General features: G+C 34.4%; 3 protein-coding genes and 2 non-coding genes across 6 annotated transcripts; 4 read left to right on the forward strand and 1 right to left on the reverse strand.

The window, feature by feature from the left end:
* The first annotated feature begins 7,634 nt into the window (after window positions 1-7,634).
* LOC121810875 (bifunctional 3-dehydroquinate dehydratase/shikimate dehydrogenase, chloroplastic-like) lies at window positions 7,635-12,033 on the forward strand. Of its 2 annotated transcripts, none has more exons than XM_042211598.1 (7): window positions 7,635-8,031; window positions 9,951-10,056; window positions 10,282-10,908; window positions 11,034-11,289; window positions 11,362-11,510; window positions 11,594-11,756; window positions 11,865-12,033. In XM_042211598.1, exons 1-7 carry the CDS (start codon window positions 7,832-7,834, stop codon window positions 11,906-11,908), a joined length of 1,545 nt encoding a protein of 514 aa, XP_042067532.1. In that variant the 5' UTR covers window positions 7,635-7,831; the 3' UTR covers window positions 11,909-12,033. The 2 variants fall into 2 exon arrangements, with proteins under 2 accessions (XP_042067532.1, XP_042067534.1); XM_042211600.1 differs by having other exon boundaries at window positions 9,951-9,987.
* A 520-nt stretch (window positions 12,034-12,553) lies between these two features.
* Window positions 12,554-12,625, forward strand: TRNAP-UGG. Its single transcript has one exon. It is a non-coding gene; the product is annotated as a tRNA-Pro (tRNA).
* Window positions 12,626-14,102: 1,477 nt separating this feature from the next.
* Window positions 14,103-14,174, reverse strand: TRNAP-AGG. The gene has a single exon. It is a non-coding gene; the product is annotated as a tRNA-Pro (tRNA).
* Window positions 14,175-14,290: 116 nt separating this feature from the next.
* LOC121811333 lies at window positions 14,291-18,896 on the forward strand. The gene is made up of 8 exons (XM_042212170.1): window positions 14,291-14,429; window positions 14,789-15,113; window positions 15,410-17,556; window positions 17,653-17,922; window positions 18,003-18,083; window positions 18,279-18,387; window positions 18,507-18,573; window positions 18,726-18,896. Exons 2-8 carry the CDS (start codon window positions 14,813-14,815, stop codon window positions 18,763-18,765), a joined length of 3,015 nt encoding a protein of 1,004 aa, XP_042068104.1. The 5' UTR covers window positions 14,291-14,429; window positions 14,789-14,812; the 3' UTR covers window positions 18,766-18,896.
* A 2,063-nt stretch (window positions 18,897-20,959) lies between these two features.
* LOC121810947 lies at window positions 20,960-24,263 on the forward strand. Its single transcript, XM_042211694.1, has 4 exons — window positions 20,960-21,025; window positions 21,802-22,665; window positions 22,752-22,871; window positions 22,967-24,263. The coding sequence occupies exons 2-4, from the start codon at window positions 21,841-21,843 to the stop codon at window positions 23,885-23,887; spliced, it is 1,866 nt and encodes a 621-aa protein (XP_042067628.1). The 5' UTR covers window positions 20,960-21,025; window positions 21,802-21,840; the 3' UTR covers window positions 23,888-24,263.
* The last annotated feature ends 1,141 nt before the right edge of the window (window positions 24,264-25,404 follow it).

Raw genomic sequence — 25,404 nt, forward strand, 5'->3', positions numbered from 1 at the left:
ATTCGGCCGGTTCCGGTTCTAGTCGGACCAATTGATTGGTTAACCGATTTCAATTTTTCATAAATCTCAGAACTGAAACTGGAATCGGTCAGTTCCGGTTCAAACCGTAACCGATGTGTAATTTTAATCCAAATTTATTTTTAATTTTAAATAATTCAATAAGAAAAAATAATAATCCAACATCTAAAAATATATAACAAATAATACCTAAAAATTCAAATAAACACACAAAACATACAAACCAACAATACAATAATATTCATGTCGTTAATTGATGGGTAAGGATGATACGAATGTAGTACTACTATTTTGTAAAGAATCATTAAACGAATTAACAAACAGTAGGTAAGACTAGTTTATGTTGACATTTCTTTTTTTTGAAAAATGGAGTTCTAAATTTTAGCTATTTTTTTAAAAAAAATTATAAAATTGAATTTCATTTTCCCTTTTTTTGGCTAAACAAATATTCAATGGAATTTCCAATACTAATCGATCTTGTTGTGACTTTTTGTTTAAAACGGAACATTTGATAAATTAAGCTAGATTTATTAGTATATTAAATTATAAGAAAAATAAAATAGAATTGTAATCCGGTTCATGATTCCGGAACCGGTTCTTTTAAAAAAATGGAACTGGTACCGGAATTGGGACTGATTAGTCCCGGTTCCGGTTCCGGTTCCGATTAACCGAGAACCAGAGAACCATTTAAGTACCCATATCTATTTTTTTTATGAGAGCAACGAGAGAAGAGAAAGAGAGAAATGTTTGTATGTGTTCATTATTAAATAAAACAAATTTTATTTGACACTGGAAAAGAAAACAAAGTTAGTTACGACTTCATCCATCTGTAAAGCAAGCTAGAGAAGAAACATGTGAACAAAGTTGAAGAGTATCTTAAAATTTGAAAGTTTGGATAATAATGAACTTTTCTTTTCCATTTAATGTTTATCTATAGCATCATCAATCTCATAATAAAAACAATATTAGCAGTATGGATTGAAACAATTGCTCTTCTTGTACTTGTAACTGTAGTTCTATTTTTATTGAAGTGGTTTTTAATTTCTTAAACTGTCATTTTACAATTACAGAATGACTTTAATCTTAAGGTGCATATTTAACTATGAATAATATCTCTCAATATATCATAATTTGTGATATACTCCAAACAAATAAATAAAGAAACCCGATTCCTTAACTATCATACAAGAAGATTTTAAGAATTAACAAATATAGTTCGATACCTAACATGATATAGACCGATGAAATATGAAATAATTAGGCTGCATTTCACAAGTTTTATAAAAAAATATAATTATCTCTTTGATTTGCTTTGATAGAGGAAACAAAAGATAAGATAAAATTGACAAACAACGCAAAAAGGGTAATATAAAAAATAACCAGTAGTATTATTTATGAACTCGGCGCATAAAGCAAAAACTCAGTAGTATAATTTTCCATTATGCACAATATCATCTTTTTTTAGAGTATTATTTTAGTATTAAAAGCAAAATTCAATATCATATTGCTAAAAATTTATAGTATCATTTAAAAAAAACATCATTCCATCAAAAGCAAAATACAATATCATTATTGCTGAAGATCAACATCATTTTCTTATGAATATCTTAGTTCATATGCAACACTATCAATTTTCAGCTTTTATAATACATAAGTAATTAAGATTTTATTAGAATCACAATAAAATTATCTCAATTAAATGAAAATAAAAACGAATAAAATCGTACGTACTACAGTTTTTAATTAGTGGGACTACACTAACGTACAAGTGCAAAAGACCCATACATTAAATGGCAAAAGAAATCAACAGCTAAAAGGTTCCAAGAGGGTATCAAAATTAACTAAATCTTGCCCAAACCATATTACTCCTATTAACCTTATTAGTAATTTTCTGTACGCCTATAAAAGTTGGGGAACCACGCACATATCTCACTCACTCCAAACAATAGAAATTACATAAAACCATAAATGGAGAAGGCAACAGTGACCATCGTGGGCGTACCTCCACAGCCTCTCCATCCCATACATCCTTCTCGACAGAGAAGACTGCTACGCCTCTCTATGGCAAAAACACGGTCGTGGCCACCGGAATATCGACCGATCCCAGCATTCCTGAGATCGAGGGGCTGGGGAGCTACTGCATTCCACCGACTATAAGAACGGCGGTAGGTTCGCTGGAAAAAAGGTTTTGGTGGTCGTGATAAGGCTAATTTCATGCATGGGTCTAGGGACTTAATTCGTGATTTTATTGGGGCTAACGCACGTTTTAAGCCAGGTGTGTGAAGGAATTCGCCAGATCCAGGAAAGAAGACCAAAAAATCACAGGGTCGAGGAAATGGCGATTTAGTGAACGATTATGAAGAGAATTGCTCGACGGAGGAAGCTCTAGAGTTGAAGGGTAGAATAGGGATTTCTACGAAGACTCGAGGGCTATGTCCGCATCTATAAAAGGCAGAAGCATGCAAGCTGGAGGGATCTTCTCGGTGGAGACCTCACCACAGCCTGTTGCTTAGTTCATTTTTCCATACACACACTTGGTACTAATTTGCGGAGATTTCAGTTCACACGTCCGGGGTTTCATCTTAGCTTTCGATAGTGTGTAACACCGCTCTTATTTGGGGCGAAGAAACAATTTCTCTTTCGCTTTCCGGATTTTACTTACCCTGCCGAGCTTCGTTGTTCGAAGCTCGGTTCGCTGTTTTTACCGAAGAATCTCTGGTTTTAATGCAAGTTTGATTTTCTGTTATGGCAATTGTGTTGATTTCTAGTTTGATTGTTTCGTTGTTGAGATTTTGGTGTTTTAAATTGTCTGAGTTGGATGCGTTTCGCAGCTGTTTTTGAGTCATTGCAGGTTAATGGTCAGATCTGGGAGATTGGAGTTGGATTGTAGAGGAATCCGTGTTTGATCTGCTGAATTTGTTTGTTGTTGAGTTCGGATGTCTTGGATCCGGAGTGGATCAAGTATTCTGGCGTGAATCTGAAGTAGTTTCGATCTGATTTTTATGCCTAGTTTACGTGTTTTTCTTTCATTCCGTCTAGTGTACGCAGATCTGATGTGTTTCCATTTTGTGGCAAGTTTCCGACGAGCAAATTTCTATATCCTGTTCGAATCTCGCTTTGTGTTCTGTTTTGTTCATCTGCAAGTTTAATCCAGCTGAGAGGATGCATTGTGCTACGAGCTAGCGTCAAAGTTTGTTGTCTGCAGTCCTTTCTGTACTTGCCACTTTTTGAATGATGGTCCCCACTTTCAGTTATATTCTGTTTAGCTAGATTAGGTAGTTGTTTACACTGTCCAGGAAGTGGTTATGTTTCTTGCTGTCGAAGTCTGAATTTACAAGTTAACATGTCCTAGGTCTAGCATTTACATTTCCTGCCTAGGTCTAGAGTTAGTTTAAAATTCTCAACCCTTTTGCGTGGCAGCAGCCATTTGTTTGTCCAAAGCCTCTGAGCACTACTTTGCGAGTCCATCTCTGTGGGATCGACCCCACTTCCCTATACTAATTCATAGTATTCGGGTTGAGGGATTTATATTATTTTTTGAAAGGGGAGTTGAGAGTGTCCAACGACTAAAGCACTGTATGTTCTCTTGAGTTCCTGGACCCTGTGCTCTAGTGGACTTAAGAAGCATGGTGTCTTGACCGAGCGCTTGCATTGATCAATTTATGTGCATACGTACGAAAGAGCGTCTCTCTGAATCTCTCCCCCCCCCCCTTCCAGGTCGGAAGTGGGAATTCCGGCATAGAGATCGCAGTTGATCTGTCCGACCACGGTGCAAGAACCTCCATAGTCATCCGGAGCCATTTGCATGGCTAATAGAGTTGTCAACTAGGTCAGGCCTGGTATGGAGGCAGGGGATTATCTTAATTTAGTTGAAAAATGGTATTGGCTACTATTTTGTGATTATTTAATTGCTTTAATTAATACGTATGGTACATGTTGAATTTGTGGGTGCAGGTTCATGTAGTGTCAAGGAGAATATCAGCTATGGCAATTGCTATAATAACGTATACATCGCTCAAGTGGGCTGACATATTTGCAACAATTATGAGCAGGATTGTGTTTGGAGACTTATCCAAATATGGAATTCAAAGGCCTCAAAGATGAAATTGGGAAATACCCTGCTGTTGTTGTGGATAAGATTAAATCTGGAGAGATTAAGGTTTGTTAGCCGGTTCATGATTCTAGTACTAACATTTATGATTAGTGATTAATGAATAATGTTTATGGTTAATGCAGGTGTTGCCTGCGGGGAAGTGTGTGATAATTTCATTAATTAACAAATTGTACTTATTTGTTTAAATGTGCAGGAAGATTATTATTTATTGAATGATGATGGGCTTGCAAAGAACGCTTATCCAAACAACTGGAAGGGTACAAATGGGCTTTATTGTGCTGGGCTGGCCCGTATGGAGCTGCTATTGATGCCCAAAATATAGCCCACCACATCAAATCCCAGATTTGACCATTTTGAAAAAACAAGCTTTAAACTCATCTCTCTCATTGGAATGAAGAGAAGAACGAGATCCTCAAAGAAAATAATCAAGGCTACAATTACAACATTTTTAATAAAGAAAGAATGCAATCCAATACAATGCATTCCTTCCGTTTATTATAATATTTTGCGCTTTTTAATTCTACAATGAACTATATGTATATTTGAAAAGAATCATGGAAACTTCATCAACTTTGAAATTCGACCATATCAAATACTTTTTTTGCATTTTTTTCAAACCATGAATGCTATTTTGGTACATGCCCACCTAAGGTATTTAAAGATATAAGGAGTAGTAAATATCATAATAAATACTTGTAGTAGTATAAAATCAAGATTGCATATTAAGCCTTTCACCTAATATCATATACTAGTAGTATAATTTAACTTTTATTAATAATTAATATTAACAATAAAATTCTTCTTGTACACAATCCTGGTGTGAATAAGTAAATATCTACATAATATAGAAATTAATTTAAATCTACCTTTATTTGTAAATTAATTTAGCAAATTCCTAAAGTGTTGTAAATGATGATAATTTGCTTGGATTAATTAACACTCCCCGTAATATTGATGCCTATTTTACTTTATCTAATTTTAACACTTATTTCATTGATTGTAAAAACTTGATTTGAGAATTACAGATTTTTTATCTCCACATATCATATAAGTATGTGTTCATATTTGATAAAAATTAAAAATGAAAAAAAATATAGTAATAGTACTTATTTAAGTCTTCCTTTAGAAACCATCGCCCTCTTCCCTCTTAGAAAAAGAATAGTACTCCTACTTATTTATTTTCTTTATTTTTGCAGGTTCGATACACGTTATCGTAATTGATACGTGTCATAATATTCATTTTTATAAAAATAAGATATTGCTATGTTTTAGATAATCAAATACATTAATAAAGAATATGTACAGGAACAAAAACAGATGATACAAACGAATTAACATCCGTCAGAACATAGCACATAATAAAATCAATGAATTAAAATTATTAAACGATCGCAATTTATAATTACACGCAATCACGATAAAAATCAATATAAAACACATTTAAACACCCTCAATTAATATCCCCACAATTAAGACAAAACATCCATCTCAATAAACAGAATGTTGCGTGTATGTACATGACTTAATTTTATTTTATTTTAAAAGAAGATGGAAATTAAATGAATTTGGGAAGGTTGGGTCCAGACTACGAAAACGTCGTGATTGAAACAATAATTTGATTTTTCCCTTGAAAAGAATTGTATATAAATAATACTAACATAATATAATTATACATACAAATAAACGTGGTTCCTCAGTGAATTCATGATAACTAATTTTTATTCGCAATGTGTATACTTATTATATTTTTCTTTATTAGTACTATGTCCAATATAAAAGTAGCTAGGACCGTTATAGCATTAAATTTAATGGAGTACTATAGTTTTGGGGTGATCCTGCATATATATATATATATGACAAAAACAAATTGAGCAAGTGAGAGAGACAACCTATCTTCAACATGTGCAATCAGAAAAAAAATAATGGTACGTCTTCCAAACATAGTTCACATTATGAGAAAAGTTAGAGGATTGAATGTGACATATATGTAATGCTTAGTTAGCCCCAAATACAAAGCTACATCTTCATGTGGTGTATATTTGAGACGATGCTTACAATAATAGAATAATGTTCACAACTATAATAGTACGTGTTAGATTGGAATCTTAATGTGCTCTCAAATTTTAACAGTAAAATTAGTAACAAAGTGCCCTGTATTTTAAAAAAACTAATTTATATAACACAAATTTATAAATTACGTATCGTATCATCAATCGTGCTCGCGCTTTGTGGTATCACCAATCTCCTTTTTTTTCTTTCTTATTCATCTTAAATTTGCATTGCATTGCATTGCTATAAAAATTCAATAATTATAATTTTCCACATTAATATCAAATCACCGATAAAGTTTACCAATATTTTGTTAGGAAAGTCATACATATTTAATACTCATAGGTGGTATTCGCTTGCCAAGATAAAATAATACCAAGATATAATATAAGATTGAGTTATGAAATTATTTTAGTTATAGGGGGTTAGCTAAGACTAGTTATCTCATGATTATCCATCTAGGATTGAGTTGTGAGATTGAATCTCATAAACCAAACACACTACAAATTTAATCACGGATACAATCTTGCAAACCGAACACCCCCTAATATTACCTTGGGATGGGTAATTTATTGTTTTTAATGACTAATTTTGCTATATAAATATTGTTTATACATATTTTAAATTTATAATTATTTAAATTAAAAACAGTGAATAATGTAAATTTTGGAGATGTATTGCTAGATGGCAATAGCATCGTAGTATCGGGTATTGTGGTCTAGCGCAGAAAAATAGTAGGAAGATGATAGCATGAATATTTGAAGACTTGAAGTTATGGGTTGGGGATGGCTAAATTAAGAGCATTTATTGTGGATTCCCTAAATATTACCTCCGTTCTTTATTAATATAGGCATTTCTTTTCGGCACGAAGTTTAATAATAGTGTGTTAAATGGATGGTGAATAAAGTATGATAGAATAAAGTAAGAGAGATTAAGAAAGAATAAAGTAAACGTAAGAGTTACTTTTTGCCAAAAATGGAAATGATTCAATTATCTTGGAACTTCCCGAAATAGAAAAATGACTCTATTAACATAGAACGGAGGGAGTACATTTTTAGCGGCTGCAAACCATTTCGCTAACAAAAAATTCTAAAAAGTACAGAAGTATACAACTCCTATTACTATGCAAAATGCAAAGTTCAAAATTTTCATACTCCATTCTTTTTGGATAGCTAAATCAATTTTTTTTTTAAATAATACATCTCTTTTCTCTTACTACTTTAATTTTTTCTGTCATCCCTCTACTTCATTTTTTCCCTTAATCCACTTAACACAATTTTATTAAAATTCATGCAAAAAAAATGTCTCTAGCATAACAGAAAGACTAAGGAAATATACTCTTAGGGGCATTGAATGTGCAAAGTTCACTCGTACGGAATAGAATATTATACTTCATCTGTCCCATTATAAATGAAACATTTTCTATTTTGGATTCTCTCACTCAAAATGAAACACATTGTGAAATAGATGTAGCCCATATTAGTCACATCAAACATCACCATTGCTTCTTCTAAATACAATTTCAGAAAAAATACAAATCAAATGTTGGTGCACTTATTTCAGTGTCTCCTGCTTATAAAATAGGAGCCAGTCAATGAAGATTCTATAGAACAATTTGTTGAAGATTCTCTATATCTGTGTGTGTGAGAGATGGGGTTCAAGAGTGATCTTCTTGTGTGTACCATTTTAGAATGCGAAACAGGGGAAGAAATGCTGATGTCGATGGACTTGGCCAAGAAACAAGGAGCTGATATTGTTGAACTCTGCCTTGCTTCTCTCTCTTTCTCTCACATTTCTGAAGTTGAACACATTTTCAACCTCAGAAACTTGCCTTCAATCGTCTCCTTCGGGTAATTCTTTTATTCCCTCAATCTTTTTTCATATATTTATATGTAAAATACAATGAATCAGATTCAGTGTTTATGGGAGTACTATATTTATATTTATTTAATCCCATTCACCTTTAACGTCTTTATAATTTTAAAAATCTACTCACTGTATACCTTGATTTTAAGTTTGCCAATTTTTGATATAATAAAAAAATGACAATAAGCACAATAAATAAAATATGTAAAATTTTAAAAAGTACATGGAGTAGACTATGATAAATGATTGTTAGATATTTTTTTTTAATTTTAAAATATGTAAAATCTACTCACTGCATTCCCGTGAGTTTTAATTTTAGATAGTATACAAGATTTTGTGCTCTGTTTACACCGATCACGTGTCTCCGTTGTGTTTATTTGATAAAAATAGAAATGTTTCAACCATAGATATATTTGATTGAAACAGAGCGACAATCATCAAATGTCAAATATGAATAATATTTTATTTTTATTTATTTATTATTACGTTGAATTTTAAGCGGACATACACGACTCTTGTTAATTCGAATTTTAATAGTACTACTCCATTTTTCACGTGGTTATGTCGTACTTATGTGGAAGAGCTATCAAGCCATTTTCGTTACAGACCTACGGTTATTACCCTGTGGTTTGTATAATAAGGTATTTACCCAACTATATATGCAATTTTCACCTCATACCCTTAATTAAAGGACCGGTATATTGTATCAATATTTAAATACAATTATATATAAGAGTATGTTTTTGGGTTGTAAATCTATTATAGAAAAAAATGAGGGAATAGAAATTCTCTCACTTATAATTTTCATATTTTCATCGTTTTATAGTACTACTATAAAATAAGAAAAAACGAAAAGTGAAATTATTTCCTTATTCTTTCTTATCAAATTAAAGAGAAAACATTTTACGAAATAGAATTGACATTCTATATAGTAATAAGAATGTAAATCTATAACCAGAAAATACGAAAACAATTTTTATCATTATTTTCGTTGAAGTATATATAAATTGCAAGTGAGCCAAATTAGTAACCGGAATCTCAAATCATGTCACATATTTGAGCTAGTCGGTAGGAAAATCATAATTAAACGGAATTTCAAATCATGTCACGTATTATATGTCTGCTTTGATAGGTGAAAAAAAACCTAGGGTGGGCCAAAAAAGTAGTGTGTGGTTACTCTGACTATATGATTAAATGCATTAAACATTTTGCGCCAATAATTCATTGAGCATTCCAAAAATGGACGTGGGCTCTGAAAACTACTGCAAATATTAGAGGGACAGAGCTTACCACAAATTTGATGTTTATAATTGGGTGCCTTAGATATAAATAATTTTGGTAGATATACTTGATTATCTATCTCCTACGAAGACGGTTGTAGTCATAACCAATTCACCAAGTCCACTTGTTTAATGGAAGAATTATATATTTTTAAATCATAAACAATTTGTAAGAAATATGTTACTCTATTAAATATCTCATTTTTTCTTTTTTATTCGTCCATCAATAAATGCTTCATATCACTTTTACTATATTGTTAAGTGGACTCTGCATTCCACTAACTCATTACTCACATTTTATTATAAAACAAAAATATAAAAGTAAGCTCCACGTTCCACTTTTATACCCACTTTACTTTGTCAAACAATTTTTCATATCATATACCGGTCAAATATGAGACATTTATAAGTATAGTATTTACTTCACTAGTGCAAACCTTTCATTTTAATTGGCAAAATAAATTTCAGAAAGAAACACCCTATCACATTTTCGGCACCGTGGAATCCGGGACCAAAACATTTAATTATAATCAAGGAAATTTGTCTCTTTTTTTTCTCTATATTTTGTTGGTATTTGGAATGGATGTAGATTTTGAAAAGCGATGTTTTCCTTGGGCCCATAGGTGTAAGAAGCAACGAAGAAAGCATTCCGTCTCAGAGGTAACGTGGCACCAAATCATAAACCGGGCTGTTGCCGCCGGTGTCGAGTTTGTCGAGATTAATCACGAGGTCCTCATTAATTTCAAATATTTATATATTCATTATAATCATATTAATCACGATGAATAATAGTAATCATTTAAATTATGATATTTGGCCAAATGTTTGTTTATCCCACCATTTGAGAAAAATTGAAACATCTAATTTCAAAGATTGATAGACCATAATTTGATCAAATTTAAGTATTACTATCTGATTAAAAAAATTAGACACATATTTGTTTTAATTTTGCAGGTTCGTGCTTGGGAAATTGTAAACGAACTCAAGAGATCACAATCCTCGGACACGAAGGTCATCATATCGAATTACTTAAACACATGTGACTTAACGGCGGAAACACTAGGCAATTTGATTGTAGAAATGCAATCTACGAATGCAGACATCATCAAACTCGTGATCGACGTCGATTACATCACCCACGTAGCTCCCATTTTTCGCATGTTCACACACTGTCAGGTGCCACTGATTGCTCGAGCCGTGGGAGAGAGAGGGCTCATCAGCCAACTCCTCGGCCCCAAATACGGCGCATTCATCGTCTCAGCAAGCCTCAACGGCAAAACCGAGCCAGGACTGCCGCCTCTAGCGAGCATCAGACAGATATACAAACTAGACTGCGTTAACTCCCACACTAAAATATTTGGCGTTGTCTCGAATCCAGTAGGCCATAGCAAAGGCCCCTTCCTCCACAACCCTGCTTTCAGACACACCGGCTTCAACGGCATCTATGTCCCCCTCTTGGTCGACGACCTTAGCGAATTCTTCCGTGTTTACTCCTGCAGCGACTTTGCTGGCTTCAGCATCGGCTTGCCTCACAAGGAGACCGCCCTCGCCTGCTGCCATGAAGTCGATCCATTAGCTCTGGTACAAGTTGCAAGCAGTATATAAGTTATATGTTGTCTCAATTTCATTAGTACGAGGCCTTTTGGGAAGTGTCGGTGAGGACTGGCATTTGATTCTAATTAATTTTATTTTTTTAATCTTTTAAGTTGATAGGCGCGGTCAATACTATCATCCGGAGGCCCTCGGACGGGCTGCTCGTTGGCTACAACACGGACTGCGAGGCCTCTATAACCGCCATTGAAGATGCATACAGGGGTAGCAGCGTTAATGGACGTCCGCCAAATGTGTCACCGATCTCTGGGAAGCTGTTTGTCTTGATTGGAGCTGGTGGAGCGGGCAGAGCTATGGCGTTCGGGGCTAGGAGTAGAGGGGCACGCGTTGTTATCTTCAACCGCAATTTTGGTATGACAGCATGGATTCTTGATTATGCTTATAATTTGTGAGTGTTTGACATCTTTTTCTTGGGTGGTGAAGAAAGAGCAAAGGCTCTTGCTGAAGCTGTTTCTGGGGAAGCTATGCCCTACGAGTGCTTGAACGGATTCCGGCCTGAAAAGGGGATGATTCTTGCTAACTCTTCTGCTATTGGGATGGAGCCAAATGAAGACCAAACTCCCATTTCCAAGGTTTGGAAATCTCAATTCATTTCACATATATATAACCGTTATATCTAGTTTGTTGCAACCTGTGTGTGTGGTGTGCCTTCTAGGCTGCATTGGCATCGTACGAGCTAGTTTTTGATGCGGTTTACACCCCACGAAACACTCGGTTACTACAAGAGGCGGCTGAGGTTGGAGCCATAGTAGTGAGTGGGGTGGAGATGTTCATCAGACAAGCTCTTGGTCAGTTCAAACTCTTCACTCGTGGATTAGGTAAACATCTATCTCTGTTTTAGACACTGCTTTGCTGCTTCTTCGTATGATGATTAAGTAACTATATACTATATTACCGTGTTGGTTGTCTGTTTTGGATGATTTCAGCACCAGAGGAATTTATGCGCAAGGTTGTGCTAGAGCATTTCTGAAGGTATTCAACAAAAGAGCACATTAAAAGAGATTTATGTAAATAAATTAGAGCAATTCCTGCATTCTGATTGTATTCTCACTTCATAAATTTCGCTGTCTTGAAATATATATTCCATTTGCATAATCACTCATTCACAATTGACTTACTATAACAAACTAAACAAGTAGATACTGAACCAACAAATTAAAAGAAAAAGAGTAGGTAGAATCAAATGTCTAATTCTTTCATCAGAGTTGGTCTGCTCACATTCTTCAATGATGCCATCAACAAACTTTGCATCATAAACACTAAAAAATGGGAATGACATTCAAGTAGTTAGTCCTCATACTCAGTGACAACTGCAAATTATATATGTTCAATCCTTTGCATTGACTATATCATATTATCGGAAAGATCCATAACTCAAAATCATGTTACCTCAATATTAGCTGATGATGTGAACTAGTATTATCATATTTGCTTATGTGTCTGTTAGAGTCTTATTTGAATTTAAGAAATCTTAGCAAATGTAAAGATGTTAGTACACTTTTCTTAGCTTAGTATGTTAAGATATACAGTACCAAAATTTCGACAACAAATAGTCTTGATTTATTCCAACTCTACACAGTATTATATTGAAAACATATATTATGTTTTCATGAGTGGGCATTTGGTCTAGTGGTATGATTCTCGCTTTGGGTGCGAGAGGTCCCGAGTTCGATTCTCGGAATGCCCCTTAATTTTCTTCACCATTTTGTTGTACAACTGTCTTCCACCTTTGTTATACTTGATCTTATGGTGTTATTTATTGTTTGATTCTCTTACCAGTAATACACCAGAATGTAGAATGAATTTAAAAGTGCATGAAATGCACACTTGACATGTACATATTTTTTAGTTAAATACTAACAGAAAAGGATTTGTGGTACTATAAGAGAATTGAAATGTGTGATTCTAACACTCATATAGTCATATGTAATACTCTAAATCTATTTTTTCCATGATATGTCAAGTTGCCGTGACAGTTCTATAACTACATGATCATTAATTTAAAAAGTGAACATCTTTTTTGGTCCACGAACTTTGTCAAAGTATCATTTTAGGTTCACCAACTTTGAAAATATCATTTGAGGTCTGTCAACTATAGGCTAATATCAATCGAAGTACTTTTTTTACTATTTCCAAATTTTTTCGGATGAAAATGCCCTCAATACCTTAAAAGGTACATATTTTTAATAAACTTATCATAATTTATGACGAATTTTCTAAATATAATTTTACCTTTAATATTATCAATTAATTCTGTGATATGCAAGAAAAGTTCATTCTACAACTTTTTATAATTAAAGAATTTTAAAATATTTTTGAGATGTGGATATTCGTAAAAATTAATGTCACCGTCAATAGACGATACTTGAATATTAATATATTGTCAAAGATATACACTCAAAAATATATAGTAAAGATACTTATCATTATTCATGTATTGTCTATTGACCGTGACATTCATTTTTACGAATATCCATACCTCAAAAATATTTTAAAAGTTTTTAATTATATGAAAAAGGTCTTTAATTATATGTAGAATGAACTTTTCTTGCATGTCACGAAATTAAGTGATAATATTGAAGGTCAAATTGTATTTAGAAAATTCGTAAAAAAATATATAGTAGATATATTTATAAAAAAATATGAGTATGTTATAAGTTTATTAAAAATATGTACCCTTAAAGGTATTGAGAGTATTTTCGTATGAAAAAACTTGGAAACAGTAAAAAGTATTTCGATTGATATTAACTCATAGTCGACGGACCTCAAATAATATTTTCAAATTAACGGATCTAAAATGATATTTTGACAAAGTTTATGGACAAAAAAAAGATGCTCCCTCTAATTTAAATCATACCAGCATGCTTGGATTCCAAAACGAAAATATACACCAAATATGTCTGCGTTTTAGTTTCAGAGGAAAACAAAGAAACTTTTGAGATCATTACCAAATTGGATAATATTTTCAAATTAACGGATCTAAAATGATATTTTGACAAAGTTTATGGACAAAAAAAAGATGTTCCCTCTAATTTAAATCATACCAGCATGCTTGGATTCCAAAACGAAAATATACACCAAATATGTCGCGTTTTAGTTTAAGAGGAAAACAAAGAAACTTTTGAGATCATTATATCAAATTGGAAAGCAAAAACACAATTTAAGGGGCATTCCGAGAATTGAACTCGGGACCTCTCGCACCCTAAGCGAGAATCATACCACTAGACCAAATGCCCTTAAGATTTTGTTGAAAGTTTAATGAATATATGTTCTCTTAAAGGAGGGATTGTTCCCTCTTTCCCTCCAAAACTTGCAGCGCACTGTAAAGCACAATCATCTTCCCCGGGTTTTGGGCATTTCTAATTCCATCACTTCAAACTTTCCTCCACTGCTCATTTGCCACTCTCTGCTCCTCACTCTAAAACCCTAACTACTCTAAACCCACAAACGTTCCACCGAATCATCGCTGCTACCCATTCCAAATCTTTGAGGTGAATCATTAATGACCTTGTCGATTTTTGAATGTTTCTTTTTAGTTATTCATGCGATGATTACTCGTGCAATTCCTTTTTTTAGCTTTCACTGCGCTCCTATTTCCCGTTTGTTTGAGCATTTAGTCCTTGCTTTTTTTCCTGTAAGTGTAGATTTTATTCTTTCATTATTTCTAGTACGGTGACAGATACTCATCTTGGCACCGATGATGATAATGGCATAATCTACAATCTAGATTAAGAATAATTATATATTTTTTAAATTATTGTTGAAATTATTTTGTGCACACGATTCAGTAAATTTTTCGTTGTCCATGACATCAGCGGAAGGTGCTGCTAACTCTGTGTGTTTGAACTAGGATAAGGATAAGTTTTATGGTGGAATGTCATTGTATGAGAGTACTCTCCCGTTGGAGGACACAGTCGCCCTCGACAGCCCCGTCAGAGAATCCGGGCTGCAGAGTATTGATATGAACACTCAGGTTTTGGGTGGATTTGAATCAGCTCAACAATCGGGTTATCAGATGAATGATTGCTTTGAGAAAGGCATAGCGCTTGATAGTGATGATGAAGGGGAGAATCGATATGAAGCTGGAAGTTCAGCGAATGAGTGCTGTGGTGCAACTGGAAGGCTTTCTGGCAGGGGTGGTATAGCATTGCTGAGACGACAGCAGGCTCCAGCAGGTAAAATGCTGTTCACCTAGATATTAGAAATGAGGTGATGATTTGAAGCTACAACATGTTCCGTATGTCAGCCCCCTCTTGATAAGGAAGGAACTCAACAATTAATTGTTGCACTAAAGAAGGCTTTACTTGTTTTACTTGGAGATTCTTGCATTGGAAAAAATATTCTCTAACAAATCTTATGTTTTTATGTGTCTCAAACTCTGCTTGGAAGTGTAGTTGACAATTCAATGCAAATTTGCAGCTTTCTCTTATGTTGGTTCTTTGATTTAACTTTGGTTCTCTCTTTGCCCCAGATTATTTCCGGAGGCTTAACAAGGTTAAGAAGCATGTGTTAGGTCGTCTTGATTCAGATATAAGTGGAAGGAGTGATGAAGAAACTGCTGCTGAGAGGATTGGTCCTTGTAATGATTATAGATTTCAAGAACATCACATGGCTGTGGAGAGGGTCTTCGCCAGTTCATCAGAGCAAAAGCTAGTTTCAATGAAACCAGTGAATACAGAGGAAAAATTACTCACGTTAAAGTTGTCCCCAAAAGAGTCTAAGTGCATGGATGCGGGGAAGGATACAAATTATGACAGTAAGCGCCCAGAGTTGATTGCATCTTCACAAGTTTTAGAATCTCAAGATAAGGCCCTGCAGTTTGTAGAAAACTACCTATCAGTTTGTGATTTGGGTTCACAGAAACACATCCCAAGTAGAAAGACAGACATGATTAAATCACCTCCTTGTTTGAGAGTAAAAGGTGCTCAAAGCTTGGCTAGGAGACTAACTCTTGAATCAACTGCTAGCAAGTTAGCAACTTTTGACTGGGCAGATAAGCAGATTGATGAGACTGAGTACGCCTCACCAAGACTGTGTGAGGATTCAGCCTTTGAATATATAGGCGACAAACCTGGTTCCGTAACTGTTAATCAAGATTCTACCAATGTTAAGTTGCAAAATGAGATCTCCAATCTTCAGTCGGGAGGGAAGTTGCCTGAAAATATGTCAATTCCAAATAATTTAGATACAGTTTGGTTGAGCTCCCACGAGTCGGAAGAAGTAGGATCAAATCCCGGAATGTTCATTGCACCTGATTCCATGAAGTTGGATGAGCAGCTTGATGCTGAAATATCAAGGCAGAATGCAGAGAATGTGGAGCAATTAAGGCTTACACCAGATGAGTTATGTATTGGTCTGGACACGCAAATGGCTGCTGAAGCTATGGAAGAATTAGTACATGCAAGTCCTCCAAGGGTGGATGCTCGTGTCACTCATCAAGGTTCGAACAACCCACTTTTGAACTCTTCTAATGCGTTAAATAATGAGACTAAATCAAATGGGGCCAGTGTCGAAGTGGCTTTTGTAGATTGGATATGCAAAGAGAAACGCTCAAAAACTATGAAAAATTCTTCTTTCCACGACAAAACTTCATATAGGGTGGCTGCAAAACGAGTTATGAACCAGCTGAAAACTGTTTCTCGACCTCGGGTACGCAAAAGTTTGACAACCAAGAAATTGATGGCTGAGGAGTTCTTCAATGACGGTACAAAAATGACAATAAATGGAAAAACTGCAGCACCTTCAAGGATCACTCTGCAGCAAGAGGAATATGGAATTGCTGAAAAATGTAGCTCTAAAGAGTTTCAGAAACTTAATCGTGCATGTAGCAGGCGTCCAAATGAGACTGCTGATGGTATCAAGTATGACCCCCCTGCGAAAGGAAAAAAGATAAGCAGTAGCTTTCGCAAAGGTTCACAAAAAAGAGACATCAGTCGAACCTGCCTGAAGTCAAATTCTGGTTCATCTCTTGAAGTGGTTACAGGCACTGCAAAAGACAAAGAAAACTCTTATCCGGATTTGGCTAATACAACTCTCTCAAGGTCAAACCCATGGGTCTATCCAAAGGGGAAAAGAACACGTGTGTTCACACCACACCATACAGTTAGCTTAAGCAACCAAAGTTTTGCATTTTCCTCATCTGATATTAATCTGAAAAAGCTGGCTGTAGAGGAAGCAGTAGGCAGGGTGGCAAAGCTTATAGTCCATAAGAGGCGGCAGAAAGTGTCATTAGGGAGGGAAAATGCAGGAAGTTCTATAAAGTTGGCTATTAATTTAAGTTCACCTGTTACTGATAGTGCGGTTCCAGGGACAGAAGTAAAGATTCCTGTCGAATCTGATTCCAACAAACCAGTAAAGCATGATGAAACTGCAAATGATGCCTTAGCTCACATGAAAGTAGACTTATTATTGTCAAAGGGGCATTCAGCCAAAAGGAAACGATTATCATTGAGCCCCCTTTCAAGATCTCCCCTAATGAAAGAGCTTACAAGATTGGGTTACCCTGATTCAATGCCTGATTTTCTGCCAAAAGATTCAAGAAGAAGAAGAGCTACAGAGAAAGTTTGTGTTTTGTTCAGCCAGAACTTGGACACAAGCAAACTTAAGCAGCAGAAAAGGGTACTTTCTGCTACACAATCAACAGTCAATTATTTATATAACCTCGTATTGTTGTTGTTATGAGTTCCGTATTTACTAATATATTCATTAATACAGATTGTAACACGATTAGGATTTTCAATCGCATCATGTTCCTCTGATGCAACACATTTTGTAGCTGATAGATTTGTACGGACAAGGAATATGTTGGAAGCCATTAGTCTTGGTAAACATGTGGTGACACATTTATGGCTTGAGAGCTGCGAACAAGCTGGCTATAATGTTGACGAAAAGAGTTACATCCTCAGAGATGAGAAAAAGGAGAAAGAATTTGGTTTCAACATGCATGTTACACTCATGCGTGCCAGTAAGCATCCACTTTTGAAGGTGATGCATCAATTACATTTTGAAAGAAGCATTACAGTGAAAATGTGTGCTTTATGAATTTATTTTCCATTGATTTACAGGGCCGCAGAGTCTTGATCACCCCAAATGTGAAACCTGGTCTAGATGTTATAAACAGCTTGGTCAAGGCAGTTCAAGGAGAGGTGAGGGCTGTCACTACAAAATTCGTTAAGTTGCTATGTTACATCCCATAAGATGAGGCATTCTAAAATCAAACAATTATAATTAGGTCATGAACTACACAACCTAAACTTCTGGGTTAGAGTGGACCAGGCAGAATATTTCTGTCGTTTCTGGTAACTCAAATCTAAAATCATAGTTTTATCAATGTTCCTCAGGTGGTCCAAAGCATACTGAAAGCCAAAAAGGATCAGCTGATTCACAATGATGTATTAATCCTCTCCTCTGTGGAAGATTATACAATTTGCTTACAATATCTCCACAAAGGTACCAATCTTGGCCAAGTCTCTTTTTACCATTTTGGCTTATTTACCTTTTGATTGATGTACTTGTTCCTGGATGCTACAGCAATCACATAACATTAATCTTTGAATTTCGATATGCAGGAGCTTCCATCTATGACTCAGAGCTTTTGCTGAATGGTATTGTAACCCAGGAACTGCAATATGAGAGGTCAGTAAAGTTAATAATATGTCCAAGAATTTGATACTCATTTTGTTTTATCAAGACATGCACTGACTTCAAACATCATGGTACAATGCATCTATAAGTTTCCGTGGTGTTGTGTTGATTTTTGGTTTTCACAAACTCCTTTCTTTGTACAGATATAGACTTTTCAAAGATAGGAAGGAGAAAGGCCATTGACATCTGTCATTAAGGGCAAATGGTGATCATGTATTATAGTAATATGGAAATTGCAATATATCCTAACTCATATGCCTGAATCCACAGCAGGATCTGATGTGTACCGCTCTTCATGCTTATTAATGGCTAGTTTTCAGTGTTCAGTTTTGTGATTATTTAAAAAAAATAACTTATTGAATTATTAATTAAGAATATTTTTTTCAAAATTTTAGGATTTTCCTTTTTCTTTTTAGTTTATACTTTATACGGAGTGATATTTAGTTAGTGATCTGCATTTTCCCAATTTTACTAAGAAGAATACCATTCAATTTATACACGTGATCAATTGTTGATGGTTATTTCTGCGCAGAAGTCAAAATCTCACAACGATGCCAATTTTTTTCTTAAAATAGAAATATATTTTTTCCTCTCTTGATTAAGATAATTAATCACGTTTTATTTGGCGAGGGACCTTATTTCCTGCATTACAACGACCTGATATGGTCCACCCACATGTTCTACTGCTTTTTAATATTATCATTTTCAAATATTTAATGAAGGGTATCGCGCCAACACATATAGAGGGAGTGTATGCTTATATCGTTTTCAATCTTAATGTATTAATTGGCTTCAATTTGAACTTCGACAATGAGAATAAGTTTCTATTAAAACTCGTGATATGTACATGAGTTAATAATTGTATCCCAACATATATGAAATACACAAATTAATTTATACTATATATACATTTTTTCGCTTGACAATATATTGTAGTATTATTACATTTTTCCCACCGAACTACTAGGATAACCCTTGTTAGGAAAAATGATCAATAAATGTTGACCATTAGATTTGTCAATCTGATGGTTAATAATTATCCAAAAATATAAAGGGTCATTATTAAGCAGTTTTAGGTCATATCATAAATTTTGGGTTTGAGATAATGTTAAGATCATTTTAGGCCATTCTTGCTATAATTACCTAAAAATAAACTAACAATGACCTAAATATGACCTCCATATAATTAGTTCTGTGTTTTTGTATTAAGATTGATTTTTGCATAGATGATGATCAAAATCCATGCTATCTGCAAAAACATTGTAGATAAAATTAGGAGTCAAATCGTCAAAAAAATTTTGGACATGTTCAATTTCACCACTTAATATAGTGGTAAAATCTAAAACGGAAGCTTTTAAGTTCCTAAATCGGTGGCTGAATTTAAAGTTAGTGTGTAAAATCAGAATATGGCAAAAGCTGCATTATAGATAAATACATCTAAGGCTCGTTTGTTTATTATGAAATTAATATTGTTGGGATTATGATTTTTCAGAATATGATTATAAGGAATAGAATTCTTATAAATTACTTATCTTATAAATATTAAGAAACTTTTTAGGATTTTGAACTTATATGAAACAATTAAATAAAATTAAGCAATACTTAACTAATTGATGTAATAATTGAAGTAAGAATTTATGAATTAATATAATAAAAATATAGTCTCTAATTTTAAAATTATATTGAGATTTACTCAATAAGTTACTATCAAGAATATAATTATAATAATTACACTAAAACTTACTAATAAGTTATTAATTGATAACATAATAACAATTACTATAATAACACTTATAATTATACTAATATTTATTAAAATTACATTAAGACTTTCTTAATTAGTTATTAGTTTATAGCAAAATATGAATAATAATTTGTATTATTTTCATAATAATTCATAATTTAAATAATCACATTAAAATTATCTTAAAAAATTAACTATTAACATTATAGTTATTTATTTAATATTATTACTATTATAATTAGGTATTAATAGTAATGTTAATATTAAAATTAATATTAATATAGTTGTATAAAATAATAAAAATCATACTCCGTATAAAATACTACACCTACTTAAATACTAGTATATGAGAATCTTAAATTTAGGAAAAGAATATCTAAGAAAAAGTTAGAGAAACAGAATTTCGTAAATTTCTTTAAACGGAATTTTCTGAAAACAAGGACGCAAAATCGTTTTGAATTACAATTGAATGAAATATTGTTATTTGTAATGACCTCTTAGAAAAAAGCGAACCAGTTTTAATTTTTAAGAAATTTTTGACTTTGCATTCGGGCCTTTCACGTGCAATCTAGTTGCCCAGCCCACACTAAACGGGCCCGAATTCTATTATAAGTCGAAAATTTGTACAGTACTGATTTTACTCTCCCTCTGCCCTCATTCGCGACACCGATTCGGCGGCAAAATCCGCAAACTTTCATGGTAGGTTCTTATATTCATCGTTAATTTTGGTGAATTATCCTTTTTCTTGGGTATTTGAGCTACTTAGGATTGGAGAGTGTACAATTGATTAAAAATATTAAGTACAAACCAGGTAATATATTTGTCTGGATTGCGGCTATTTTTCATGATATGTAGTTTGATGATTTTTGCAATTCGGTGTTGATATTGTTGATTCAGAAACCAACTCTGCAATTAGTACCTACATTGTTTATTTTTGTCTAGAGGTGATCATAGCGATTGAAAAATATTTTGATGATTTAGGGTTTAGCTGTAATGCATTGATATTTCTAGAAAAGGTTGATGGAGTTCGTTGTTTCCGTTGATTTTGAACTGGATAGAGTGTGAGGTTTGTACTGGGTGGATGTGAATCCTCAGACATATGGAGTATATGAATTTTGGTTGAATCCATATTTTGAAGCTGGATGTAAAACTAATGCAAGGGAAGTGGATATCTGTTGATCTGAAGGAGATATAACTCTTGAACAATTGTGAAACTCGTGCCTTCCTAGGTTATTTGAAAATCGAGATATCGACGTTACTAGTTTTTGTTCATAGTAATGCCGCCGCTCTGAAAAACTGGAAACACAATCTCATTGAAATTTATGCCTCAAATTTGCTTTGCAGTATTGTCATGCAGTGTTTAGTCGCATAATGAGAATGTTTTGCACTGGTTGAATGTTGTTTTAGTATGCAATACAATTTTTTTTTCGTCTTCAATTGGGAAAACAATTGTATACGTACTATTTCTTTTGCAGTATCGCGTTTGACGTGGAGGTAGGTTAGCCTGTACAAACATGGTGAGGAAAAGCAAGAGAAGAGCTGGTGCAGCCACTAAACCTACTAAAGAAGATGTTACTAGCAAGAGACCGCTGAAAAGGCTGAGAAAAGCTATTACTGATTCTGAAACTACTCCAGAAGAGGTAGTATCGAACAAGAATATAGTTGAAGATGAAAAAGGCGATGTTGCAAAAGAACCTGTTCCAACTCCTAAAGTGAGGAAGCCTTGTACATGGCTTAAGCTTGACAGGCTTAACCCTGAATTTGGAAGCAAATCTCTTGAGAGTTCTAAACAAGGCAAAGAAGCCAAGCCTGCTGCTACAGTCAAATCCCCGGGAAACAATAAGAGTAAGAGAATTGACAAATTTGAAGAAAAATGTCATTCCCATCCGGTGGTTACTGATGAAGAGAAAAATTTACGTCGCCATAGGAAGGAAGCAGAGCCTTCCGCAGAAGTCAAAACCCCAGGAGACAATAAGAGGAAGGGAGATGAAAAAAATGAACGAAAAAAAGGTCATTCCCATCCGTTTACTAATGAAAAGCTAAATTCACGTCGCCATGACAGAGAAAAAGACCTTATCAAAGAAATTGATGATGAAGCTGAGAAAGAACTAGGTGGATTGATTTTTATGTGCAACTCCAAAACCAAACCAGATTGTTTCAAATACCAAATAATGGGTGTGCCAGCACACAAGAAAGAGGTTGTTATGAGCATCAAGCCTGGTCTTAAATTTTTCCTTTATGATTATGATCTCAAGCTCATGTATGGGGTCTTTGAAGCATCATCTGCCGGTGGAATGAAACTTGAGCCAGAAGCTTTTAATGGGGCTTTCCCAGCTCAGGTCAGCCATGCTCTTATAGATTTACCTTTTTCCACCCTCATAATTTGCATTGTGTTATCTGATTTATTGTGTTTTTTCTTCTGCAGGTTCGTTTCATTGTTCACAAAGCATGCCTTCCACTACCCGAGAGTGTGTTTAAGAAAGCAATCAGAGACAGCTATGATGAAAAGAAACGCAAGTTCCAAACAGAGTTGACAGTAATGCAAGTACGATTAATAGATTGTTATCCCGAATATATTACTGAGATTCTTTATTTCCAGAAAGACTTTGGAACACTAACTTCTTCCGTCTTTCTCTGCAGGTGAAAAATCTGATAGGCGCGTTCTATCCCGCCCCCTTGCTGCATCCAAATGGAAAATCCATGGTCCAAGAACCACCTTTTTACTCAAATTCACCAGCAACTTCATTTAATGAGGATTACCGGAGGCAAAGACATTTGATTAAGTGTAGCAACTCTGATATACAAGGAACGTCTACCCCCTTTCATCATGAGAAAGAATTATCCGGCAACCATGTAATTCATAGCCCAGTTCCAGTACGGGATCCACTTTTTCTTTCTGAGCAAGAATACAGAAGTAACGGGCTTCGACAAGGCAGGCATCACCTGCCATCAGCTACAGGCGATGATATCAGCAATTTGTCAGGGACTAAAAAGCTTGATCTTGAACTAAATCATCTACTTAGGATTCCTGTTTCCACGAGTATAGTAGATTCAGCTGTGCAGCAAAGAGAAGTTAATCAACCTGATTCTCTCTACCTTAGTGAAAAGGAGTACCGCATACATGGCCTCCGGTTACCCCAGCCTCCTGTAGTGCCAAATGTGGCATCTCCCATGATGACAGAGCCTCGCAATGATTCATGTGACCCGTATGATGAGGCCACCACCTCATTGGTAAATCGATATCTGTCTATGCCGATGGCAACAGCAGTTCCAGCAGAACCATATCCCCTGGTTGGTAGGGAGCGTTATTTCGGTGATCTGAACCACACTAACCAAATGCTAAGCCATCCACCCAGGACATTCCATGATGGACATAGAGCTTTACCCCATAATTTTCAAGAGCAATCAGTATTCAACCAAAGGTCATATTCACTGAATGCTTCTTGCGAACCATCAGAGCAGAGTCGGGGAGTCGGTCTCCACCATGAAGCTGATCTAATGTCTGCACCAGTCTCCCACCGCTATTCCTTTGCAGGACCTTCTCTACCACAGCGCAGATAAGATTAATTTACTCTCTTGGATACTTGTTATCCATTCACAAGTCTTTTGCTGCGAGTATCAGTGTCTTCTGGAATTCATCGGAGAAGCATCGATGATCTGCTGCGACTTTGTTGCATGTTATTAGCTATCTTTCCTTCATTGACAGTCAAATCCTGTGTTGTTTAAGCTTATATATTGACGTATTCTTATCACTTGATATTGTGCATAAACATATATGCATGCCATGGAGTTGAGCCACCAGTTTTCACCTCACTTCTTATTTTTTGCATGTACAGATATATTGTTCTAGTTTTAGAATTAGACAATAACTACTTGTAATGTAACTGAGGTGTAGGCGTTTCTTGACTGAAATAAATTCATATCTATTGTTCTGTAATAATAATAATAATAATAATAATAATAATAATAATAAACCACGCCCCCAAACAACAATCGCCTTCATCCTCTGCGAGCAGCTACGAGAACTCGTGGGACTCAAGGCACCTATAAACCACGCCTGCATACCTGATCTCTCTTAGCTGCAGCATTGGCTCCATGGTTTTGTCATCATATACTCTATAATAAACCTTCATATGAGTTTGTGTATCTCATTTGTTGTTGATTAGTTTTAATCCCATACATTTCCTTGAGTAAATTTAATTTAAAGCAACAAGTGCAGTCTCAAAACTAATTATTTGCAATGTTATTGTAAAGTGTAAACCACGTTTAATAACTGGCAAACTGCCATTCAATTTAGATCGGTTCCACGTTATAAATCAGCCTAGCCTAGTTAGATCAACGGTATGTTCTTAGCCTTCAACATAATGTTTATTTTAGATAATCAGTTATTTGTCATCCAATTAGAGTAATACACAAAACAAGTATATTGTGTCACTTTATAAAACGAGCTTGTTTGGTCTTCCATCATTGCAACTTCTCATTTCGTCACAAAATCTTGGATTTCTCACGACCTTTGAATAGCAGAAAAGAAGTTCTCATTTGATTTGTTTTTTGTATATAGCAACAGCTTCAACATTTTTCATTTTATAATCTTCATTTGGACTTGTTTATTTCAATTTATAGCCTCAAATTTAAATAAATTTACAATTGTAGTCAATTAAACACAATTTAGCATCAAACTTGAGAAAAAATAATTGAGAATGTGGAAAATACGTCGGATTTTGTCTGTGAAAAGTAAAAAATCATACTCATTCATCTCGGACCTCAGTCATACTTTTGGTGATGTTTTTTTAAGCTGCCATAGTTGAATTTATTTTCAAAGTTTAAGCTGTATTAAAAATAAATCAAAGTTGGGCTATAAATTGTAAAAAATGCACAAAGTAGATAAAGTCGAAAATCTGGTTATATACAAAAGGAAACTTTTCAATGATTTTGATTTTTTCATAAATTTTAAACTTGACATATAATATTACGAACTTAAATAGTTGTTCGATTTTTTCCACTAGCGATTAAATCCAACTACAATTTATTTGTTACTACATCACATAAGATATGGTTATCACCGAAAAATGATAGTG

Source organism: Salvia splendens, chromosome 7, assembly GCF_004379255.2.
Source record: "Salvia splendens isolate huo1 chromosome 7, SspV2, whole genome shotgun sequence".
In the NCBI taxonomy this organism is placed as follows: domain Eukaryota; kingdom Viridiplantae; phylum Streptophyta; class Magnoliopsida; order Lamiales; family Lamiaceae; genus Salvia; species Salvia splendens.